At 40.9% G+C, this 21,807-nt stretch overlaps 1 protein-coding gene across 2 annotated transcripts in view; it reads left to right on the top strand.

The window, feature by feature from the left end:
* The window catches only part of PDE7B (phosphodiesterase 7B), a gene marked incomplete at its 5' end in the record, with an annotated part of 269,952 nt that extends 249,396 nt beyond the window's left edge, over positions 1-20,556 (top strand). For both annotated transcript variants that reach the window (XM_079781363.1, XM_079781362.1), the window contains 5 exons: positions 4,020-4,111; positions 6,516-6,660; positions 8,619-8,715; positions 12,589-12,669; positions 16,940-20,556. In XM_079781363.1, coding sequence (XP_079637489.1) covers positions 4,020-4,111; positions 6,516-6,660; positions 8,619-8,715; positions 12,589-12,669; positions 16,940-17,163 — 639 coding nt within the window. In that variant the 3' untranslated portion in view covers positions 17,164-20,556. The remainder of the gene's footprint in view (positions 1-4,019; positions 4,112-6,515; positions 6,661-8,618; positions 8,716-12,588; positions 12,670-16,939) is intronic.
* Between the last annotated feature and the right edge of the window lie 1,251 nt (positions 20,557-21,807).

Here is a 21,807-nt window from a genome sequence, read left to right on the forward strand (position 1 = left end):
ATAACTCTCCCAGACTTCTCATAAATAGAGGCATCTCTAATACATTTTTATTCTTAAGCAAATTATGTTTTTCACATTTGTAATACAAGTGTATTTTGATCAGTTAGTTACAAATAATTATTGTATTATAAAATGCAAGCTGGAAAAACATTTACTACTTAGAGACTGAGGTTAGGAAAATTTGTTCAGTTAAAATTTCAATGCATATACTTATTTTTGTTGCAGAGAAATGTGATAGGGTGACACTAAAAGAATTTCACACATAAAATGTGTTATATTACTACATAAAATAAAATTCTATGGGGAAATAGAGTGAAAATATAAATTCTAGAGGGAAAAGAATCAATTTATAATTTTCGACTTAAAGAATAAATTATTCATGTGTTTTTTTCTATGAGTGATGCATGGGCATTAAATGCCATTGGTTTTTAGATTCCCTTAGATATATTTAATATATAAAAGAATGTTATGACTTTACATTAAAATTCGATATTTACAAATATGCAGAACATTACATCTTTTGTTACCATGGAAATTTGTGATTTTAGGTATCAATACTTTCAACAATAAAGGTTTTTTTAAATAAATAAAAGAAAATATTTTATATAATAAAGTATAGAAAAACAACTAAAAATAATAATAAATAATAAAATAAAATAAATAAAAAAGTATAAGGAAAGCATAGTTTTTAAAAATTATTTTCAAGAGTAAATGAACAAACCTGTGAAGATCACTGACACATGAGAGCAAGGGCAGTGAACAAAGTTGTTACAAGGTCTTTTAGGCACTGGGATAGAAAGAAGCTTGAATTGGGGTGTGCAGCTAGAAGAGGGAGCTGTCAGTTCTCTTTGGAGAACCAGGAAGGTCTTTCCTAAAAAATGGTAATGGTTTAGCTCCAAAAAATAGAAATGTGTGGCCCGGCTGATGTGGCTCAGTGGGTGAGCATCAGCCCAGGAACCTACTGAAGTTAGTGAGCTCCTGAGGGCGGCAATTTTGTCATTAATCATTGGATCCCCTGTGCCTGCCATAGCACCTGGCATAATAGTAGCACTTGATACATATTAGTTTATGTTTTAACCATTGATTAGGGACACAGTAGGAAATTCTGTCAAATAAACAAGTCACATTCTGGCAGCTTAGGAGTGTGGACTGAAGGAAGCCCTGCAATGAAAGAAAGGGGTAGACAGACATAAGTGATGTCATGTTGGAAGAACCAACTACCTCCTACTCAGGTCTCAGAGACTGATTGGGCGTGAGGACTGAGCGTGGCTGGAAGATGAGTTCTCCCCCAATACAACCTAAATCTACTCAACTCATAATATTCAAACTGCAGAGTTTTTCACAATGAAACCAAATTTGGAGGGAAAGATTCCAAGTTGGGTTTACAAACTAACATCTAATTAAAACAAGCAACCATTGACTTTTAAAGCAGCGACTATCCATTATTTTTGGAGAAGTAAGCATCGCTACAGGCATTCTTCAGTTTGTAAATTTCAGGCTTCGGAATGTTTGGATGTGGCCCCACAGAGGAAATACTTGGGAGGCAGCAAGAGGTGTGTGCAAAGCTTAGGTCTTGACAACTGGCAGGCCTGGGTTTAAGGCCTTCCTCAGCCACTCACTAGCTATGCAAACTCTCAGAGAAACCTGAAACTGCATTACCTATGAGTTAATGATGAAAATAGTAGAGTTATGTAAAGATTAAATGAGATCATGTAAACTGGGTGCTTCATAATTGTTGGTTCCGCTTCCCTTCTTTTCTTATTCTCTGGGATCCACTGAAGTACCCCTACTTCCAACACAGTTCTAGCCAAAACATACGTTTATTTATAGTGACTGCCCCCAGAAAGGTTCTGTTTATAATCGAGTGCTCCATTGTCTTTTATTCTGTGCCAGCTTCCAGGCCCACGCAATTTCTTTCCATCTCCCTGGTGCTCATCTCCAAATATGGTTTCGCCAGCAAATTTCCAAGTACCCTTTTATTCTGTCTTTGGGAAGATTATTAATGAAGACGTTAAATCGGGCTGACATAAATAACAATGCTTAAAGCAATCCTCCAGACACTTTTGTTCTACTCATCAGAGATATGATGTCATTTATCATTAGGTCTTGTTATAGTTTTCCAGCCCCTTGAAAAACTCACATGAAGACACTCATTTCACTTGAATTAGTCTTGCAAGTGACCGCTCATGAGTTACGGAATTATATGTCACCACAAGATAGAACATCTGTTACATCACACTAACCTATCACTCTCTTCCCTCATAAATCTTGACAGTCAAAACAAATTAGTCTAGCATGTTATTTCTAATAAACAGTCTCTTTTGTTGTGTGTGGCTCATGCCCAAAAGGAGATAATAGACCAGTTGATAAAAGTAACAAAATCTCATCACCGGTTCCAACATAGTCAAGTGATAAATAACAAATAATGACTCTTTGGCAAGGAGAGGAATGAATAGCAATAAAACAGCCCATACAGAAGGTCAGTATCAGACTCTGCCTCATGGAACTAAATTCTACAAAGTCCTGGAGAGAAATTGCTGTCTGGGTTCAGAACCAAATATAGTGGCAGTTTTCTTGAACTTGCTTTTTCCTAATAGATCCTTGATTGTGTTATGCACAGAGGTTCTCTTTTCTCACTTCCTAAAAAAGTTGAACATTATATGGGTGGCTCCGTTATAGCAGCGGGGGCATAATGATGGAATATTTTTCTCTCTCTCTCTCCATTTAGTCTCCATGTTGTTTTCTTTGCTTCTTTCCCCTCACCTTTTCATTTCACTGTGGCACAATAACACAATATAAAATTTACCAAGTTAACCGTCTTAAGTGTGCATTTACATTGCTGTGCAGTCACCACCATCATCCCTCTCTAGAACTCTTTATATCTTGCAAAACTGAAGCTGTGCACCTATTAAATAATAACTCCCTATTCCCCCAGCTCCTCAAACCACCATTCTTTCTATCTTCATGAATTTAACTACTCTAGATACCTCATATAAGCAGAATCATGTAATTTCTCCTCACTTTTAACAAGTGCTATCTTCCTGTATTTTTTTCTAAGTTTTATAACCCCCACTAGAAACAAAATGGAGAATGAATAAATGAACAAATAAGGAAATAGAGCACAATGATTCCCAAGGGGCTAGATGAGTCCCATTCTACACATATACACATCAAGTCAGTGGTAAGGCCATAATGTTTGCTAACTGGAATAAAACACTGGATTGTAAGAAATATTCATTATTTAAATAGTTAATGTTCAGACAAGCAGCATATTTAAGATAACAGTAGGGTCAAAGGAGAGACTGAACATAGTAAAGGTTCCACAAGGAAAGAAATATCAAGATAATTGAACAAGGAAGCAATTGTAGATTCAAACTGAGAACTAATGGGCTAAGTGCCAAAATACTAGGTCATAAAGATTACTGACAGAGCTGTTCCTATCGCAGTGGTTTCCAAACTTAGTGTACATGGAAATTAATCAGTACAAACCCACCTACCCAACACTGTATGGACTGGGACTCAGGCGTCTGAGTATGTCATCAGCTTCCCAGGTGGTTTACGGAGAAGGTTTCTTATGCGTGTTGAGAAACAATGGTGAATGCATTAGATCAGAGAGACTGTGAGGCCTGCCTCTATTTGGTTGAGTAGTATAATCTTGGTGTATCTTATGCACATAGCCCTATGGTATCCATTACTACCTATTTGTATCTGCTTCACTTTCTTTCTTCTACATTGAGTGTTGCCTGACCAAGCTAGCAAAAACAGTGGCTGAAGCAGGAGTGAATGACACTAGAAATAGAGCTTCATTCAGTCTTCCACTGTAGGGCCAGCAAGGGCCACTATCCTGTCATCAATGTAGCCTTAAGAATAGGCCCTGTGATTGTTTTATTTTGTGTTGCTTTTTCAGTCTGCCTCTTTGTAATCAAAGAGGGAAAATGCTGGCCTCAGGGAAGCTGTGTTCAGCATGAAAGATCAGTATGTAGCTTCTCTCTCGTTTATAGCTTTAATTTTCTCTCTAGAATATGTCTGTGCTGGAGAATCACCACTGGCGATCTACAATTGGCATGCTCCGAGAATCCAGGCTTCTTGCTCACTTGCCAAAGGAAATGACGTAAGTAGTGCAGAGATGAAACACACTGATGTCCACGCATTAGAGATAAGCCGCCTTCGCTAGGGCACACTTGAGACCCCCTGGGTTAATGGTAGGGAGCCAGCTAGCTGTGCTTCCTGCCTGCACTCTGCATTGTCTATCAGAGGAGATTCATGTCAGTTACGGCAACCCAGAAACCAGAATCTCTCTGTGAGCTTTGAAAGGGCCTTGGATCGTCTGTGACCTAACGTCAGGAAAAGGAGAATAAACAGCTCTCCCCTTTCACACTCTTCAGCATCAACACTCTGCTTTGCCAAATTCCTGTCTTTTATGTTAACAAAATTGTCCTCCTGTGTAGACCCAAATAATAAATGTTTATCAAAAAAGAACACAGGAGTTCTCAAGCTAGCTTTAAGACTAGTTCAATGAAGTTTGTTTCATAATGGCCAGTCTCAGTGAAAATAAAAGTCAGAATTTTTTTTTCTAAAATGTCTTTTGTTAAGCAATTTTTTCTCCATCAATTTACGTATTTTAAACAGAATGGGAAATACTAATTTCCTGGTCTGCTCTGTTAGCCCGACTACTTAGGCCTAGTCCTACTAAATCCAAGGCCAAGGCCCTTGCCTCACTGCATGCATGGCCCCAAGGTAGCTGCTGTACTGTCTACCTAGGACAGCACAAATTCTGATCTGTGTAATTAAAATGCACAGAACCCGAGGTAGCTAAGAGAGAAGTAAATAAATAGACCTCCGTACCCTTCTTTCTGAAGGGCACACAGCTTAAGGTCAGTTTATGTCTCCCCACAGAACAGGCACTATGCTCTGGACTCCTTGGTTTATTCCTGGCCATCTGATATCATCTCATGTTGTTTCCTAGCACCCGGAGGAATGTTGAATTTGCAGGAAGAACTTCAGTCCTGATAACTTTTTACTCCCAGAAACTAAAAAGCAATCCTCATGCATGGGATCAAAACTTGTGCCTTTCACTAAAATAATACATTGCCAAGATCAGGGAAATGCAAAAAGAACTACAAACTAGAACAAGAAATCAAGTAAGAAGGAGATGAAATGAGAGGTTAGTGGCAGGGTCAGCTAAAGAAAGAAAGGAGAAGGGAGGGAAGGAGAATGAGGACAGGAAAAAACAAAACAAAAGGAAAAACAGAGGGCTTGTCCCGATAATGCCCACATTAATTCTCTGTGTTTCTTAGATATATTTCTTTCCTAAGATACTCCTACTCATCCCTATGGATTCCAAATAAAAGTACCACATTTTTTATTTATTTGTGGAATCTTTTCTTTTGCTAAAAGAATAATTGGTATGCAATAATATATGTGAAAGGGCTTTATAATGAAATTTATAATCATCATAATCATGATTATTCCTTCTATCCTTGTGTAAATGCTTTAAGATAATTGTTCTGATTTTAAAAGTAAAGGTTAGCTGTACAAACTAAGGAAAGTTCAGAAAAGAATTAGCTTACCCATAAATTTAAAAACTTATAGATTAAGCTACACTAAAAATTAAGACTTTATTTTACCAAAACACATCATTTTTAAAAAGTAGAAAGCCAAGCCATATTATGGAAGAAGATACTTGCAACACATAATTGCCAAATGACTGCTATTGAAAAAATATTTTAAAACTCTCAGAATCAGTAAGCAAAAGGGAGACAACACTATAGAATAATAGAAATTTCACAAAAGAAGAAATATCAATGGCAAATAAAGACATGAAAACATGTCCTACCTCATTAGTAATCAAGGAAATTCATATTAAAACTATAAGGAGTTGCAAGACAACCCTCAGATTGACACTTTCGTTTTATTTTTCCCAAAATATCCCATTTTCTCTATACCATTTTTTACTAATATATTGTTTGCCCACCGATTTTTAATGGTGCCTTAACCACTATCATTTTTAAGTTCCAGTATCTCTTTCCAGCCTACCTGGGTTTTTTTCCATTTATCAATCTTTCCATCCCACAGTATCAGTCTTCATTATTATTACTGTTATTATGCTCTTTTTTTCCCCCCCATGAAAATCTTAATGTTTGAGCTTGTTTCAACTCTATAAAAGCATAACCCAAACGCCTGTGATTCTGTGAGTCTTTTTGCGTCCTCCTTAAAACATACATTTCTACGTGGCTTTCAGTTTGTCCACCCATGGGAACTGTGGGAATGTATCAACTACCACAACTTTGTTCACCCGAGGTTTTGATCACTCTCTACAGTTCTTGGTCTGAGGGCAGAAGCGATGGTGGGTGAGAAATTCACTCTTGCTCTGTGAGGGACTGGAACTTTGTGTAATAAGCAATATCAAAGGCAGGAATGAGATTGCAAGCCACCTGTTGATGACAGAATCAATCACCCTCCTCAAAAGGATTTTCTCTCTGTGTGTGTTTTCTCTTTCATTCTTGTGGATGCAGACAGGATATTGAACAGCAACTGGGCTCCTTGATCTTGGCAACAGACATCAACAGGCAGAATGAATTTTTGACCAGATTGAAAGCTCACCTCCAAAATAAAGACTTAAGACTGGAGGATGTACACGACAGGCACTTCTTGCTTCAGGTAAACAACAACAACAAAGCCAGTATTCCTGCTGGGTAACAATACATAGGGACACGATCAATCATGTTAGCACATTTGAGAAGGAATATCTCCCATGGTGTAAGTTAGAGCAGTGACCCACTTGGTTAAAAGCTTTGAGACATATAAAATTTTTAAGTGGTTTCCAAGCAAGCAAAATCTGGGTTCCGTGTCAGTAAGCTGATAATATCTCACTCTTCCTTGTTTGGTAACTGCTTCACCACAAAGTAGCCACCCCTCTGGGCAATTGCACCCAGTAAGAATCTACCACATTTTGTTGCTTGATGTAAAATTGAGCACTGTGATACCTGTGCAGTTTTAAAAGGCTGTTTCTATAACACAAAGGTATATTATGTTAACTATGGTACCAATAAAAAATTAAGAAGCAAGTAACCTTCCTTTATCTAAAACCTATTTAATCAAGCCCTGCTTTACTTAAAGCCATTACTGCCTAAAGTCATATTTTCATCTGAGGCTCAAATATGTTTACCTAGTCTTAGCATTTTTAGGCTCCAATAATTAAATTGTTTCAACTGAATAGATTAAATCAGATCAAACCCAACCCTTTCTATGTCATTCTATGGCAAGAAGCCACTTGCCACATGAGAAAAAGAGGAGGAGTGGACGCCAGAAGTAGAACTCTGAGTTGGTATCAAACCAGGGCCTTCTTCTTGATCTTCCATTTTCTTTTGTCTTCCTTTTGGCACAAAAGACTGAATGGATGGACCCTGGACTCATCTAAATAAACTAACTTTAACCAGGGAGATGGAGCTGAAGGCGGCAGACTGAACTGTGCAGTCTTTTCTGCTCCAGGCCTCCATGCTGCCCCCTAGCGGTCCAAAGTGCCCCATCCTTCCCAGAAAATGCTCTCCTCCCAGCTGCAGGCCTGTATCTTCTTCCTTCTTCCCAAATTAGTCTTCTCTTCCCTGAGTGCCACAGAGATCAACCAGGGTCTGATTTTAGAGACTCGAGCCAAGTTGTGAGTAGCTGAAAGATTTGGCCCGAGCACTTGCATTTCAAAGGGAAAGGTAGCTAACACAAAAAATAATCCCTAAAGGGCAGAATTTGGAGGGGACTTCTGCCCCTTACCTACTCCAACATGTACTGGTGCCCCCGTTAACCAGGAAATAGAGAAGCAACCAAATTTGCAATTTTATATAACCCAGGCTCTCCCAGACCCCAGCACTGTTAGCAGCTCTATAATCCCAGGGAACTGGGTCAAAACAAACAGACCTTGCTGGTGGGCAAGACAGACCACAGGAGCCCATCTGGGCTGTGGTCTCTCTGCAGCTGGTGGTAAGGGGCAGAATCTACTTCTCTGGGAATTCAAGGTAATCCTCCTAGGATTAACATCACTGAGAAAGTGACCTCCCAGATCCAGGCCAGTGTGAGGCAAGCCAAGAGGCCTTGATTTAGTTCTGCAAATAAAACACTCCTAGCTTGATATGACCTAGCTCCCTGGCTGGCAGTCTGAGCTTGCTCACACACAGACACGGGAACATAAATGCAAACACACATCATTTAAGTGATGTATGTGGTTGGCCATTTTGGCCACTGTGAGAGTGAGGTCCAAATGATCTCACTTGAGCCTGGCTGGGGCCCCGGCGGCCTCCCTCACTGTGAGAGGTGGGGCAGCAGAAGGAACCAGGCGCTGGCTTTCCTTGGCCAGCACACCCCAAGTCTCCTCCAGAAAGCTCCGTGTCCTTGGACGGTGGCTCTTCTCTCCTTCTCACTGCTATAAAGTGGGAATTCTGAATGAAGGGTTTGTGTGTGGTGAAGAAGTGTTGTTTCCTGAAGAGACACATGAGGGAGGCCCTGAGTAGACATGGGCCTGGCACCACGAGGCACTCTGGCGGGTTGCACAGCCCCCTGGGCTTGGGGTGCATTTGCTGCTGAAAGATCACTCTCTGACAGTCTCTGCCTGCCCTGTCACTTCTCAGATTGCCTTGAAGTGTGCTGACATTTGCAACCCCTGCAGAATCTGGGAGATGAGCAAGCAGTGGAGTGAAAGGGTCTGTGAAGAGTTCTACAGGCAAGGTTAGTTGCAAGCCTTCAGCTGCGTTTTCACAGCCCCTCCTCCTTTCAGGCATTTGTCCTAATAAAACAGGAAGTGGCTAATCTATCGTGACATTTGTTCTTTCATCAACTCTTATTATCCTAACTTTTCTCTAACTCTTGCAAACCATCCATTCCTTTTTTGGAAATAATTTCAAAATAAATAGCATTGACTTATTACAGAAACAGGTAGTAATGAGGTGCAATAAAAGTGAGTGAGAATGGAATATATATATATTTTTTAATGGTTTCCCTCTGTGGATATAAAAATGTGAGGGGCAGTTTGATTTTTACCCTGACCTTCATTTTAATGAGCTGACACAGCCTAAAACCTAAATGCCGTTTGCGGTCAATGTTTTCCACTCTGACAGAGGCTTTAACTCCTTTTGTGTTCCTTCCCCTCACTTTCTCAAATAAAGCTAATAATGAACTAGAGCATCGCTGACCAAGAATTAATTTCATCCTCTCACAGAGATACATGAAAAGTCAAATGGCCCCAAGTTAGGGTATAATTTTTAAGAGATCAAACTCATTCGGAAATAAGGCACTGAATTTGAGCAGGACCTTGCCGTTGGGTGGGATATCAGCCGTTAAACACAGTCTGTTTCTCCAGGCCCGGTTTCAGTGCTCAGGATGTTTGTTCAGGCACAACAGTGCCCTGATGTGATGTTAGTGCCGGGAACAGGTGTGAGAGGTTGAGAACAAATAAAGCCTGAAGTGTCCCACATACCAGCTCTGTGGGGAGGTCAAGTAGCAACAGTGAGCCTTTTGGAGAAGCCTCCATCTAAAGATGTGTCAGTGACATTGTAATGGTCCCAAAGCCAGAAGACAAAGCAGAATGGATTAGGTTGTGTGGGGCCAAAAGGCTCTGCTCACCGCCTCTTTCGCTCAGAGGAAAAGTACTCACGTGGCTCCCACAATCTGTGTCATTTCACTGCAGTTGGGTGTAAGTGGTTACAAATCAAAAGGTCAGTTCTAGTTGCCCGTGATATAAAATCTCCACTGAGGGGAAAAACAAAGGAAAATAGGATGAAATTGGAGCAGAGAGGTTTCAGGTTTTATAAGATAAATACTTCCTTTACCGTGTGATATGGAACATATTGGAATAGCATAGTGAGAGGAGGGCTCGGTTCTTCGTTCTTGGAAATCAAGCAATGGGAAAGAGAAGAGATTCCCCTCTGCCCCTCTTGGTTTTGACTCAATCATGTGCTCCCGTTGGCATTGACTGCCCTTCCTTTGCTTAGCCTGCACCCTTATTTGGACTATGAGCAACTCGGGGACCATGTCACCTGGACAGATTGTAAGGTCCACACAGTTGGTGAATCAAAGTTGTTGTCCAAGTGCAGAGTAAATGGGATCAACCAAGAAGAATAATCTGTAAAATCTCTGCCAAAAACCGGTTGTTGTTCTCAGAGTATATGCACGTGCAGCCTCATAAGAGGAACAACCTAGAACATCTGTAACTCTGATCACTAAAGGTGAGCTTCCATGCCCTTTGCTCTGGCATGACCCCTGGAAGAGAGAGAAGAATAGAGAGGGCATATTGGGTCCTTGTTATTTAACTAGAGGCCCCATGCACAAAAATTCATGCACGGAAGGGGGGGGGCGGAGTGGGGTGGTTCCCTCAGCCCAGCCTGCACCCTCTCACAGTCTGGGACCCCTCAGGGGATGTCCACCTGCCAGCTTAGGCCTGCTCCCCGGGGGATCAGGACTAAGCTGGCAGTCAGACATCCCTCTGGCAGCCTGGGAGCCCTTAGGGGATGTCCACCTGCCAGCTTAGGCCCACTCCCTGGGGGATAGGGCCTATGCTGGCAGTCAGACATCCTTAGCGCTGCTGAGGAGGTGGGAGAGGCTCCCGCCACTGCAGCTGCACTGGCAGCCTGAGTCAGCCCAGCTTGTGGCTGAGCAGAGCTCCCCCTGTGGGAGCGCACTGACCACCAGGGGGCAGTTCCTGTATTGAGCATCTGCCCCCTGGTAGTCAGTGCGCATCATAGCAACCAGTCATTCCTGATCGTTCTGCCATTAGGGTCAATTTGCATATTACCCTTTTATTATATAAGATTGCTTGTTGGTCTAGCAGAAGTTCAGCCAGTTTAAGAGGAGAAAGCAGACTCTTGTCATCCAAACTACACGGCTTTCAGTTTAGGATTTGGGCTTCCACAGACTGCTAATAGTCCCATCCAAAGTATCTTTAATAACTCGTGATGTTGAGCAAAGGAAATCCCCTGAAATCAAGGCGGCGGACAGAGAGAAAGATGAAATTAGGAAAACAGTGTTACATTCTGAGAACGGGGGTTAGGATTCTACCCCTCCTCTTGATGCCTTCAGGAAGTAGAATCTCTGTCCTGTTGGAAGTACAGATTAGTATCTTCTCAATCAACCAGATTAGAGTTAGGCAGAGTGAAAGTAGTGGGGGAAAGGCAAGAGAAGAATAAATAGGATTTGATGCCTCAATGTGGAGGGTGAAGGAAAGGGAAAAATCAAATTCGTCCAAAGTGTCAAGATGGGTTGAGAAACCACTATTAACAGAAATAGGAAGTTAAAGAGTAGAATTGGCTTTAGGGGAATTCAATTCAATATTAAACAGTGGCATGCCCTGTCCTCAGAAGGCTATCATCATCGGGCTTCCCTGAGCTCCTCAGGTTAAGCCAGAGTGAGTGCCTCACATCATTCTTGAGAATCGCCAGGACACAGACACCAGGGGAGGCACAGCTGCACTCTTAGAGAAAATGATGGAAATGTGGCATCTCTGAGGTTCTACCTCAGTGGTTAAGTGCAGACACTCTGGAGCCTGACTTCCTAGGTTGGGACCCAGGCTCCCCTCTTTACTAACAGTGTGACCTCGGTCAACATACCTCCTTTCCCTGCATCTCAATTTCTTTATCTGTCAAATGGGGATTATAATGAGGTGGTTATGAGGATTTAAATAATTAGTTAATTCTAAGTAATTAATTAATTACATAGGTAAAATAATTAAGTTAATTACATAGGTAAAATGTTTAGGGCAGTGCCTGGCACACTGAGTGAGCATGTATAAATGTTGTATTTTTAGCTCCTCTAGTTTGGAGAGGCACATTCATATCTGTAAACCCAGCTACTCTCTGAGGACCAGCTTATCTACTAATTAACCAGATTGTTTTTCCCAATGCAGCAATTACCCACAATTTTTTACCCTCAGGAAGAACCAATAAAAGTATTTTGATAAAGCTTTGCATGATGCATTTCTCCTTTGGTTTTCTAGCTGACATAGGGATTAAAAAGAACTATCATTCTGACCTTTATACTTTTTTTTTTAACTTTCAGTTATATTAGGTAAAAGTCTAAGGAATGAGAATGAAAGATATCAGACCCTTATTTCTGATAAATTTTGTTGCTGCACACTGAGATGCTCTTCAAATGAGACCTCCTGGTTCCTGGCCTCCATTTCCTACCTACTTATCGTTTCTGGTTTTTCAGGTGAAACCAGACGAGGGTCTGGAAGAGTGAAAGGTGGGGTAGAAGCATAAAATCTGTTTTCTTAACCTGTAACTTAAAGCCAGAACTTGCATTTCAGGTTAGGAATGCCCATTAGTCATGTTCTTGTTTTTATAGAGCTTGTTCAAAAGTTTATTTTAGTCCCAGAGCACAGCTATTTACAACAAGCCTATTATAAATGGTCATTGACACTCTGATATTTTAAATTTTCACAGAAGCTACCAGAGCAAGACAGAGCAAATGGAAGCAAAAGGCTTCCTAACGATAACAAGGCAGAGAACATTAATTCACAGGACCACTTTTTCCAAATAGGTTGATAAAACTATCAACACTCATTTGCATAAGTTCTAGATTACCAATGTGTTTCTTCTTTCTTCTTAGGTGACCTTGAACAGAAATTTGAACTGGAAATCAGTCCTCTCTGTAACCAACAGAAAGATTCAATCCCTAGTATACAAATTGGTGAGTTGAATTCAATTTTAATTTTAAAGGAACATTTTCGGTACCTCTGCCAAGAATCACAAAGAAAAGACGATCTACACACAGTGTGTGAAATACCCAAACTAGAGCTTTAATCAATGCCCCTGTGAATGACTGAGTCCAAATAAACACCATAATCATGACTAATGTACTGGGTAATTACCAATTGAGAAGTAATGAAAAATTGGGTGAAGGCTTTATTATAAACCCTTAACTAACCTTTATTAACTTCATTAACTAACTTTTTATTAACTTCATATTTCTGAATTAAATCAAAACCAAATAGAGTAGAAGAAACGTAATAAGAATCAACTATTTGCTGCTGAACATCGGATTAGTTCACATTCTCTTTAGGACTTACAGGGTGGGAAGTCAGCAAAATCCGCCTTTAGGATCCTTCCAATTTGGATAAATGTAACTCATCCCCAGCATTCAATCTCCAGAGCCCAGGCCCAGACCCAGCCGGGCCGTGCCAGCCATGCTATGCCTCCTTCTCTGCTCTCCTTCAAAACTTACCTTCAGTCTCACTCTCTTAAGACCACACTCTCAAGTGTCCATTGCACTGAACTGTTAAACTGTGATGTTAATGAATCTAAAATAATTGTTACTTTAAAAAGTTATACATAAGATTGTTAAGCAAAGCAAACTGGAAATTTTAGGCACCTTAGGGGGCAAATATTTTTGACCCAGTAAGAATTTCCATCACTCCTTAAACACTCTACTAATTTCATCTACGTATAAAGCACGTCTTTCTTTTCCTTACAGTTCCCTCCAATTAAAACCACTCAGGGAAAAAAAAAAAACACTCAGAACTTTAACATCTATAATAATAAAAGCATAATATGCTAATTAGACCAAACAGCTGAACGACCTTCCGGCCATCCTTCAGGACGAAGCTGGGGCTGCAAGGGCCGAAGCAGCCACTGCAGCTGTGAGGGCCAAACTCCCTGCATGAATTTCGTGCATCGGGCCTCTAGTTTTACTTATAAGCAATGGCCCTGACATGTACCAGTTCATGTTTTTCACCAGAGTCCACAGGCCTCAGACAGCTTAGTGCATTCACAATGTTGCAGACCTCAAAGCCTCAAAGCTTAATGCCATGACACTGGGAGGGAAAGGGGCACCAGAAAAGGATAAGCTTAAAATTGAGAAAACCAGAGCAAGTTAAAATGATATGCTTACAGTCGAAAAGAGATAAACCAAAGAACTTACATACTTATATGTATAGCTCATGGACACAGACAATAATAGTGTGGCGAAAGCCTGGGTGGGAGGGAGCGGGGAGAGGGGCTGGGCAGAGGAGAGTAAAGGGGGGGAAATAGGGGACATCTGTAATACTGTCAACAATAAAAATATTTCTTAAATGATACGCTTACAATCACTGAAGGTCAAATCAAATCCTCAGTCTCACAAAATATGATGAAGTAATCCTAGGGAAATAGGGACAACATTAATCTAGTTACAAAGAATCGAATGGAATCTACAAACATTAAAATGGATATGTTGGAATTATGAGATTATTGGTTATCCTTTTTTTCCTTAATATTGTTCTGTTGTTTTTACAATTAAAGTGATTCCTACCCAAAAAAGGGAAAGGGGGTGTTATAAAAAATTGAACCCAGGAAGAATCCAAGGCAGGTGAAGCCACAGAATTGCTGGGAAAGGGGAGGAGGAGCAACGTTAACAGAAATGCAGCTTTGGCCTCCCCGGATCCAGCTCCCTCCTGTCGAGGTTCCCTAAATGTGATTCAAAAGGGATTCACCCTGACCAAACTCCTAATCCACTGACCCACTTCGTTAAGCTCTGGATAGAAAAAAACCTGCCAGGCACCTGTTAAAGACACTTGGAACCACCAAAGAAAAACATTCACATTGTTAAGCATACAACCTGGATTTTCACGACGAAGCTGATTTCAGAGATTCTATCCTGTTGTCATGAGAACACATTTATTTTGTCAGATCATATGTCCTGATTTTCAGCTCAGGAAAATGTGGTTACCATAGATACCTGTTTTTAAAATGGGATGGGGACTAAGTGACTAGGAAAATCCCCTGGATGCTACACCAGCACACCAATAATAAAGAGAAAAAGAAGGTGATTATAAAACAATCCTTAGTACATATATTTTTCTCTGTCTCTGTTCCACATCTCCCAGCTATGTAGGTTCAGGGTTGAGAAGTGTGGTGTGTAGAGCTAGATCAGACTGAACTGGAAAAATCCAAACAAATAAATAGAGTCCAATGGGGGCTGGGCCTCAGCGTCCCAGACAAAGGATTTCCCAGTGGGTCCTAAGTAAAGCAGCAATTTCCTCTGTCTTGGTTCCCCTGGGACTGAAAATGTCCGCTCTCTTTTCCCGGTCCCAATCCACGTGGGAATTTCCTGAGTGCCATCCCAGGTTTAGATCTGATTTTCTGTTTAAGTAATTCATATTCACCCAAGTGGAACTGGGACTTCCTATCTCCCCACCCCACCCACCCCTGCTCTCCTCTTGCCATCAAACTCTACATTTTGAAAAGAAGATATGGAATTCAAAGACCCTCTGACTGGTGAAATCTGTAGAAAGATGAGGGGAAGAGGCTCTCCTTCAATCCTTGTTTACTCAGAGGCCACCATCTCTCCTTTCCCCCATTCCCTCCCCTTCAAGAGGACAATATCCTGGCAAAGTCCCTCCACCATTTGCGTAGCAGAGGGAGGTTCCCAAATCTGGTCATGAGTTTGAAATGAAAGCCTGCCCTGGTTTGAAAAATTGTGTTTTAAAGTCTGTCGTCCAGACTTTAAAATGGCTTTCCTATCTACTGTAAGAGGTTTATACAGGACAAGTGGAAACACAGAGATGTAATTCCAGAGTACCTTCAGGAAGAAAATGAGTTGATTTTTAAGTATTGGATTCTAAAATGTTGGATTCGTAATGTTTTTCTATTTAAGGTAAACTTGATAAATATTTACATCTAAAACGTTATAGTTTTGCAAACTATCTTTTTAGATATCTAATCTTTGTTAAGATGAAAGATATTAGAAACTAGATATGGAGATTGTGAAGGAGGTGAAGAAAATCCAAGAATAGGAAGCAAGAAAATTCAAGAATGAAATTCGTACTTGCTCACTCCCTACATAACCTTATTAAAATACAGACATAAAGTTGCTGACTTAACTTTCCTCCTCGGTTTGGGTTATCTAAGATGATCTTATAATATTTAAATTATATTTCACCTAAGATGAGATAATGCAGAAATGTACAGTAACATTCTGCATTGCTACATCCTCTTCCCATCTCTATAGCATCCTCAAAGGCCAAGGACCTACTGTTTGTCCAATGAAAAGATAATCAAATCAAGCCTCATAATTCACATGCTTGTTCACATACAGGGTGAGTTGGTGGGAGATTTATTTTGCTGAAAAACACTTGCCTTTTCTCCCCACACCTACATTTCAAGGAAATAACAATAAAACCTAAATATGTATATGTTTGTGATCATTCTATTAATTCCTGCCTAGACTGAAAGTTATCTTTACTTTCATAAATCGTGTTTAATACGAAACACACATTAAGCATGAAATATAATTAGAAAGCAACAAGTCTAAAATAATTAAGAGAACAGGCATGCAAAAAAAAAAAGAAGTCTGATATCAACAGTCTTATTTAATTAAACCAAGACTTTTATGTACGTAAAAATCTGTATTGAAGATGAACTTTTATTTACCTGCTGTTAGTTGGTTAACACAATTGAAAGTAAGACAAAACTATGAAAAGATAATCCTTAAAAAAGATTCTACAGGCTAAAGGTATGAATTCCTCAGATGGTCTAAATCAGTGATGTGCCCCTTGCTGATTTCATTTTCCCTTTCCTGCCTCCCCACCCATCCTCCTTAGTTCTAGCACAAACTTCCTTCCACTTGTTTATGTCTTTCTCCCTCTGCGAGGAATAATAACCAATATTTACTGAGTGTTTACTGTGTGCCAGGAGCTTTCTAAGCATTTTACATGTGTTAAGCCATTTCGTTGTCATAACAACCCTGTGGGTTTGGTACCCTTCTTAACTCCTTTTTACAAATGAGGAAACTGAGGCACGGAGAGGTGAAATGCCAAGCTGAAGAAGACATACCTCATGCTCCTTGGCTGAGGGTAGGAACCACATTTACTTTGCCTCCATATCCCTGGGCCAAATACATAGCGGCCCGGTCCTGTCTGCGAGGGAGGAAGGAGTAGGTGTTACTGCCCTTGTGGTGATGCGTTTGGCCTTGCCTGTTTCAGGTTTCATGACCTACATCGTGGAGCCACTCTTCCAGGAATGGGCCCGTTTCACCGGAAACAGTGCCCTGTCTGAGAACATGCTAAGCCATCTTGCACACAACAAAGCCCAGTGGAAGAGCCTGCTGCCCAAGCAACACAGAAGCAGTGGTGGTGGCAGCCCAGACCACACAGACCACGGGACTGAGAATGAGGAGCAGACTGTGACTGAAGGCATCGCCCCCTAGTGCCAGCCAGGCCTGCCCCCTGCTCTGCACACAGAGAATGAGAACCGCCTTGAGCAGAGACCTCCTGAGAGGGGAGTTCTAGGGGTTCTTGACCATCAACCCAGCCGCTCTCTGGGTTTCATCCTGGGGCTCTTTGGAATGCCACCTTGCTCCCACTCACCTGCCTCCCCTCCTTCTTCCCAGTGTACAGAAGCCATTCATCACCTCAGCATTAGCTGCCGAAATGAGCAACTCCATTCAGTCACATGGGAGCCGAGTCCAGGGGCAGGCCTGCCCCTCACGGAGAAGACTGGGAGAAAGAAAGAGGTGCTACTGCCATGTCCCCACGGCCCTGGGTCACATTGTGACAGGCAGCAGTTCCTAAGTCCAGAGCATTTTAGCATTTGCCATCTGACTGCTGATCTGCATGACAAAAACACCAGCATATTTGGAACTCCAAGGATATTGGTCTTACGTGCAAGAGCACAGATGAGAGCATGAGAGAAAGGACCTTCTATTTTAATAATAATTATTATTATTATCAAATAATAATAAATCTTTTTAACTTTTATATTTTATGCACTAGACAATGGATCTAAAACTTTGGACTAAGATTCCTCAGTGTACCCAAACTTGAACAGGGGGTTCATTGTTTTGTTACTGACTTTATGCCACTTTGGGTCAGAGATTTGGCATCTTCTCAATTTAAGAATCCACGTTTCCTATCCGATCCGAGGGGAAGGTGCTGTACAGTTCATTCCTTTGCACCATTAGCCAATCTGTCTTTTATCAATAACTCAGTTTCAGTGACATGTTTATATTCACCACATGTACATTTTCTGTAAATACCAAGCGCTACTGATTCCCATGCCAAAATACATGAGTATTATGGGATTGCTACCTGTATAAACAATGGCACTGTGAACAGAATCCTGTTAGTTTTAATACAAGAGAATGCATTTGTAAATATGGTATAGAGTTTATTAATATACTATTGTTTGCAGATAAAGGCCTTAACTTTAAACATCTTTCATCTTCTGAAAGCTGCCCAACTCCAGTCCTCACAGATGTCCTTCTGAACTGCCTTCCCATATCCACCTTTCTGCATCCCAACCAAGGTCACAAACCAAACCCAATCAAGTCTTTGAGGAAAGATTCTGGAAACTTCACGTGCATTCCGCTTGAGACCATAGCATTTGACCTGTGGCACCGAGCATCATTTCCTCAGATTAACGAGACCCTTTGGCAAACCTGAAGTCACTTTTCAACGCAGCGATGTTGCACATTCTGTCCCCCGAGCCCGCTGATGAGCTTGTGTTTATGTGACTCTTGTCATGGAACATGGCAGTGTGTCGGCCTTGCAGGAGACATAGCAGGTCTCAGGAGCCTCTATGGCCCTGTCATCTAAGCGTCAGGGAATTCCCTGCTCCCCTCCCACCCTTCCGCCTATGGCTGCAGCACCAAAGCACCTTTGGTTAATGGTTGGCATGCATTTCTTTGGTGTTCATCGTGACTGGATTTTTCTTTTTCCGTAATTTCATGTGAACCGCTACCCACCTGTTTAGCTGAAGATGGGTGATATTATTTAAGTAAAGAACATATTTCCATTTTCTCACAGAATTTACCTTCCTGGCAGATCATTATGCTTAATCATGCCTGTCACTCGTAGAATCACCTGGGAATTTTGTGGCCATTTTTTTTCTGCAAACACGTGGCTGTAAATCAGTCTGTGACAGTCTTCTCTAGTCAGCTAACCTCTGTGCATTGAACCTTCTGTTTAGAAGTCCCAGCATCACTAATGTTAGGTGAAAATCGGCACTGCCCCTTTCTCTTTACTGAAATGGTGTGGTGGTGGAAGGTGACTTCATGATCGTTCCTGCCACTATCAAGCTGTTTCACAATAGAACGCCAGTTAACTCTCATTTTCTACGTGCCGCTTTTATTTCTCCTAACGTACAGATGAAATGTTGGAAACTTGACTGGACTGTAAGAAGTTCCTGCAGAGAGACTAAGGCTTGCGGAGTTAAGGTTTAGGGAAATTTTGGAATGTTGGTTATAGTTTTATTGAATATGGAGAGATTGTCAGATGGTAGTAAAGAAAGAGTGAAAACCTCATGAAATGGATGGATTTGATAAGTTGAAATAGTTGGTAGGGGTAAGAAGGGAAGTTGTGAAAACTAAACACTAACTTTATTTTTTTCTGTAATAACTATGAACTGACAGATGATTCTTTATTGCTGTAATACTCGGAAGCTCTCAGCTTGGTAGGGCCCAAAAGGGAAGATGTTGAATGTATCCCTGCTTCCAAACCTCACTTATTTTGGTTTGATGATGCAGAAAGGGCTTTTGAGTCACCTATTTTTAATGTACATGAGATCAAATCAAGGACAGCAGTTCCTGGGGGCAATACAGTAGAGATTAGAAAGAAAAGGCTATTTTAGCTCTACCTTGACTTTAGGAAATGGACTTTGTTTAAATTATATTTATATTGTAACTTAAATAAATAATATTGGGGGCGTTTTTAGTAGTTCCAGATTTATAGGGCCAAAGTATTTATGCTACAATTAGGTCTTAAAGAAAAACTCACAGAGAAAACTACCAAATATCCAGGGGTTAAGCCTATGAAGCAGCTACTGGTACAATAAAAATCGGAAGTAAAATGAGACATGATGCATTTGTGGCCTCCGTTCAGTCAACTGGAGATTTCTTGAGTTCTTTATTTTTAGGCAAAGCAAGAGAATGTGAAAACATTTCTTTCTTGCCTACCAGTAGCTCTCTTGCAATATTTCAGTGGAAGGAGTCCAGTTACTAGTCAAGACACAGCTGCGGATCATCCATGGACCTTGTCTTCACATTCTTCTTCTGGTCCATGGGCCACCGACAGCTGACTTGAGTTTAATTCTTTCATTGCTTGAGAAGAAAGGGGTCAAAGGGCTATTTTTAGTAAGCAAGGTAAATGAAATCAAATTAAAAGAGAGAAAGAGACTATATAACACTGCCAGGCCTGATAGGCAAATCCTGCTTTTCCTTGTAACAACAGCCTCTGTGAATAGTCAGAACCTTGTTCATGAAACCCTGACCCACCTATAGCCCCTGCTAGGCTGCGTCAAGACCCCACTGTTCCTAGTGCTTAAGGCTTCCCACAAGGGGACTCGGAGCGCATCCTGCAACACTGTCCTTCTATAGCGCTTCCTACAAAATACAGACCTGTTTTGTAACCTTTTCTCATGTAGAATCAGATATGCTCATTGATTTGAAAATTGGTTATGAGCTTGTATCTCACTGTATTTCTTACGCTTTGTTCTTTTAAGCAAACCCTTAAAATTGTGTTGTTTTGTGTACACAAGTAAGTTTTGGGGGGAAAAACAAAAAACACCTTGTGAGTTTTTGCTCAAAATGTGGCCTAAATATCCATTGGCATGTCTAGATAAACAATCAAAATAAAGATAATTTCTTAAAAATATAACAACATGCTAATATCCTGATTCTCACCAAGTAACATGTTACCAGCTATCCAATTGGATTCAACAAAAAGGACCCCCTGCTCAGTAGAGGAAATGTTCCAGAAAAGAGCACAGCTGCAGATATGGACCAGGAGACTCCTTCCACAGGGGGCTGCAGAAATAGCCATGTCCTTAAAGGCATCACCAGCCAGTTCATCCCAAGGTAGGGAAACAGGGCCACCATTCAGCTCTACCTTTCCCTTGAATCCTGGTATTTTGTAATCCACATTTGTAAAACTCATATATGAGAGAGAATGAAATCCAATGTTTTACATTGTGAAAATGTAACAGCCTCAAATTAAAAATTACATGTTTACAATATGGTCTTGCATATCAGGATTGGAAGCCACCGAGTAAATAGAAGAGTTCAGGCGTGATAACTGAGTGTCCTAAATTTATTTAGAAATAGAGAAGAACAAAACACAACGCTTGTTTCCCAGAAACACCCTTGTCTCCTTATAACCCATGTCCATTATATTAAGATTGGCATGCAGAATCTCATTGATTTATTAATGCCTCCCATGTCTGAAGGCAACACCCCTTATCCTTTATGCACATTCTATGTCACAAAATCAAAATAAGACCCCAGTGTAAAGATCCCAAGTAAAGGTCAGACATGACTTAAATGTACCTGGAAACTTAGCTGAAACGTTGTCAAATAGGTCACATCTATGTGAGCAGTTGGATTTCAATGCAACAGATATTGATTGAGGATCTACTATGTGCCAGAGACTGTGCCAGACACTTGTCATCTAAAAAGACCCCGCCCCTCCAGGAACATGCAGACTTACTGAGAGACTGGCATTGCCAGTAAACGCTTCCTACGGGATTCATAGACCGTCTGTGAGGGCTCAACCGCATCTAAAGCTCGCCCCTGCAGTACAACATCATGGAGCACAGGTAAGCTTTGGAGACTAAAGTGGGTCCCCATCTTGGTTCTGTCACAAGCTTACTCTGTGACTTCAGGAAAGTTACTGAACCTCTATAAAATTATCTCTAGACAATAATATCTTTATCATATTGTTGTGACAAAGAAAAGAGATTGGGTACAAAAAGCGCCAAGCACTGCCTGGGACATGGTAGGCTTTCCAGAGTTTCAAGAAGGTTGGCAAATAGCTATTCACACCTGGTTGAGAATGTGGAGAATACTAGTATATGGGGG

The sequence above is a fragment of the Cnephaeus nilssonii genome (assembly GCF_951640355.1).
Source record: "Cnephaeus nilssonii genome assembly, chromosome: 9".
NCBI classification, from domain to species: Eukaryota; Metazoa; Chordata; class Mammalia; order Chiroptera; family Vespertilionidae; genus Cnephaeus; species Cnephaeus nilssonii.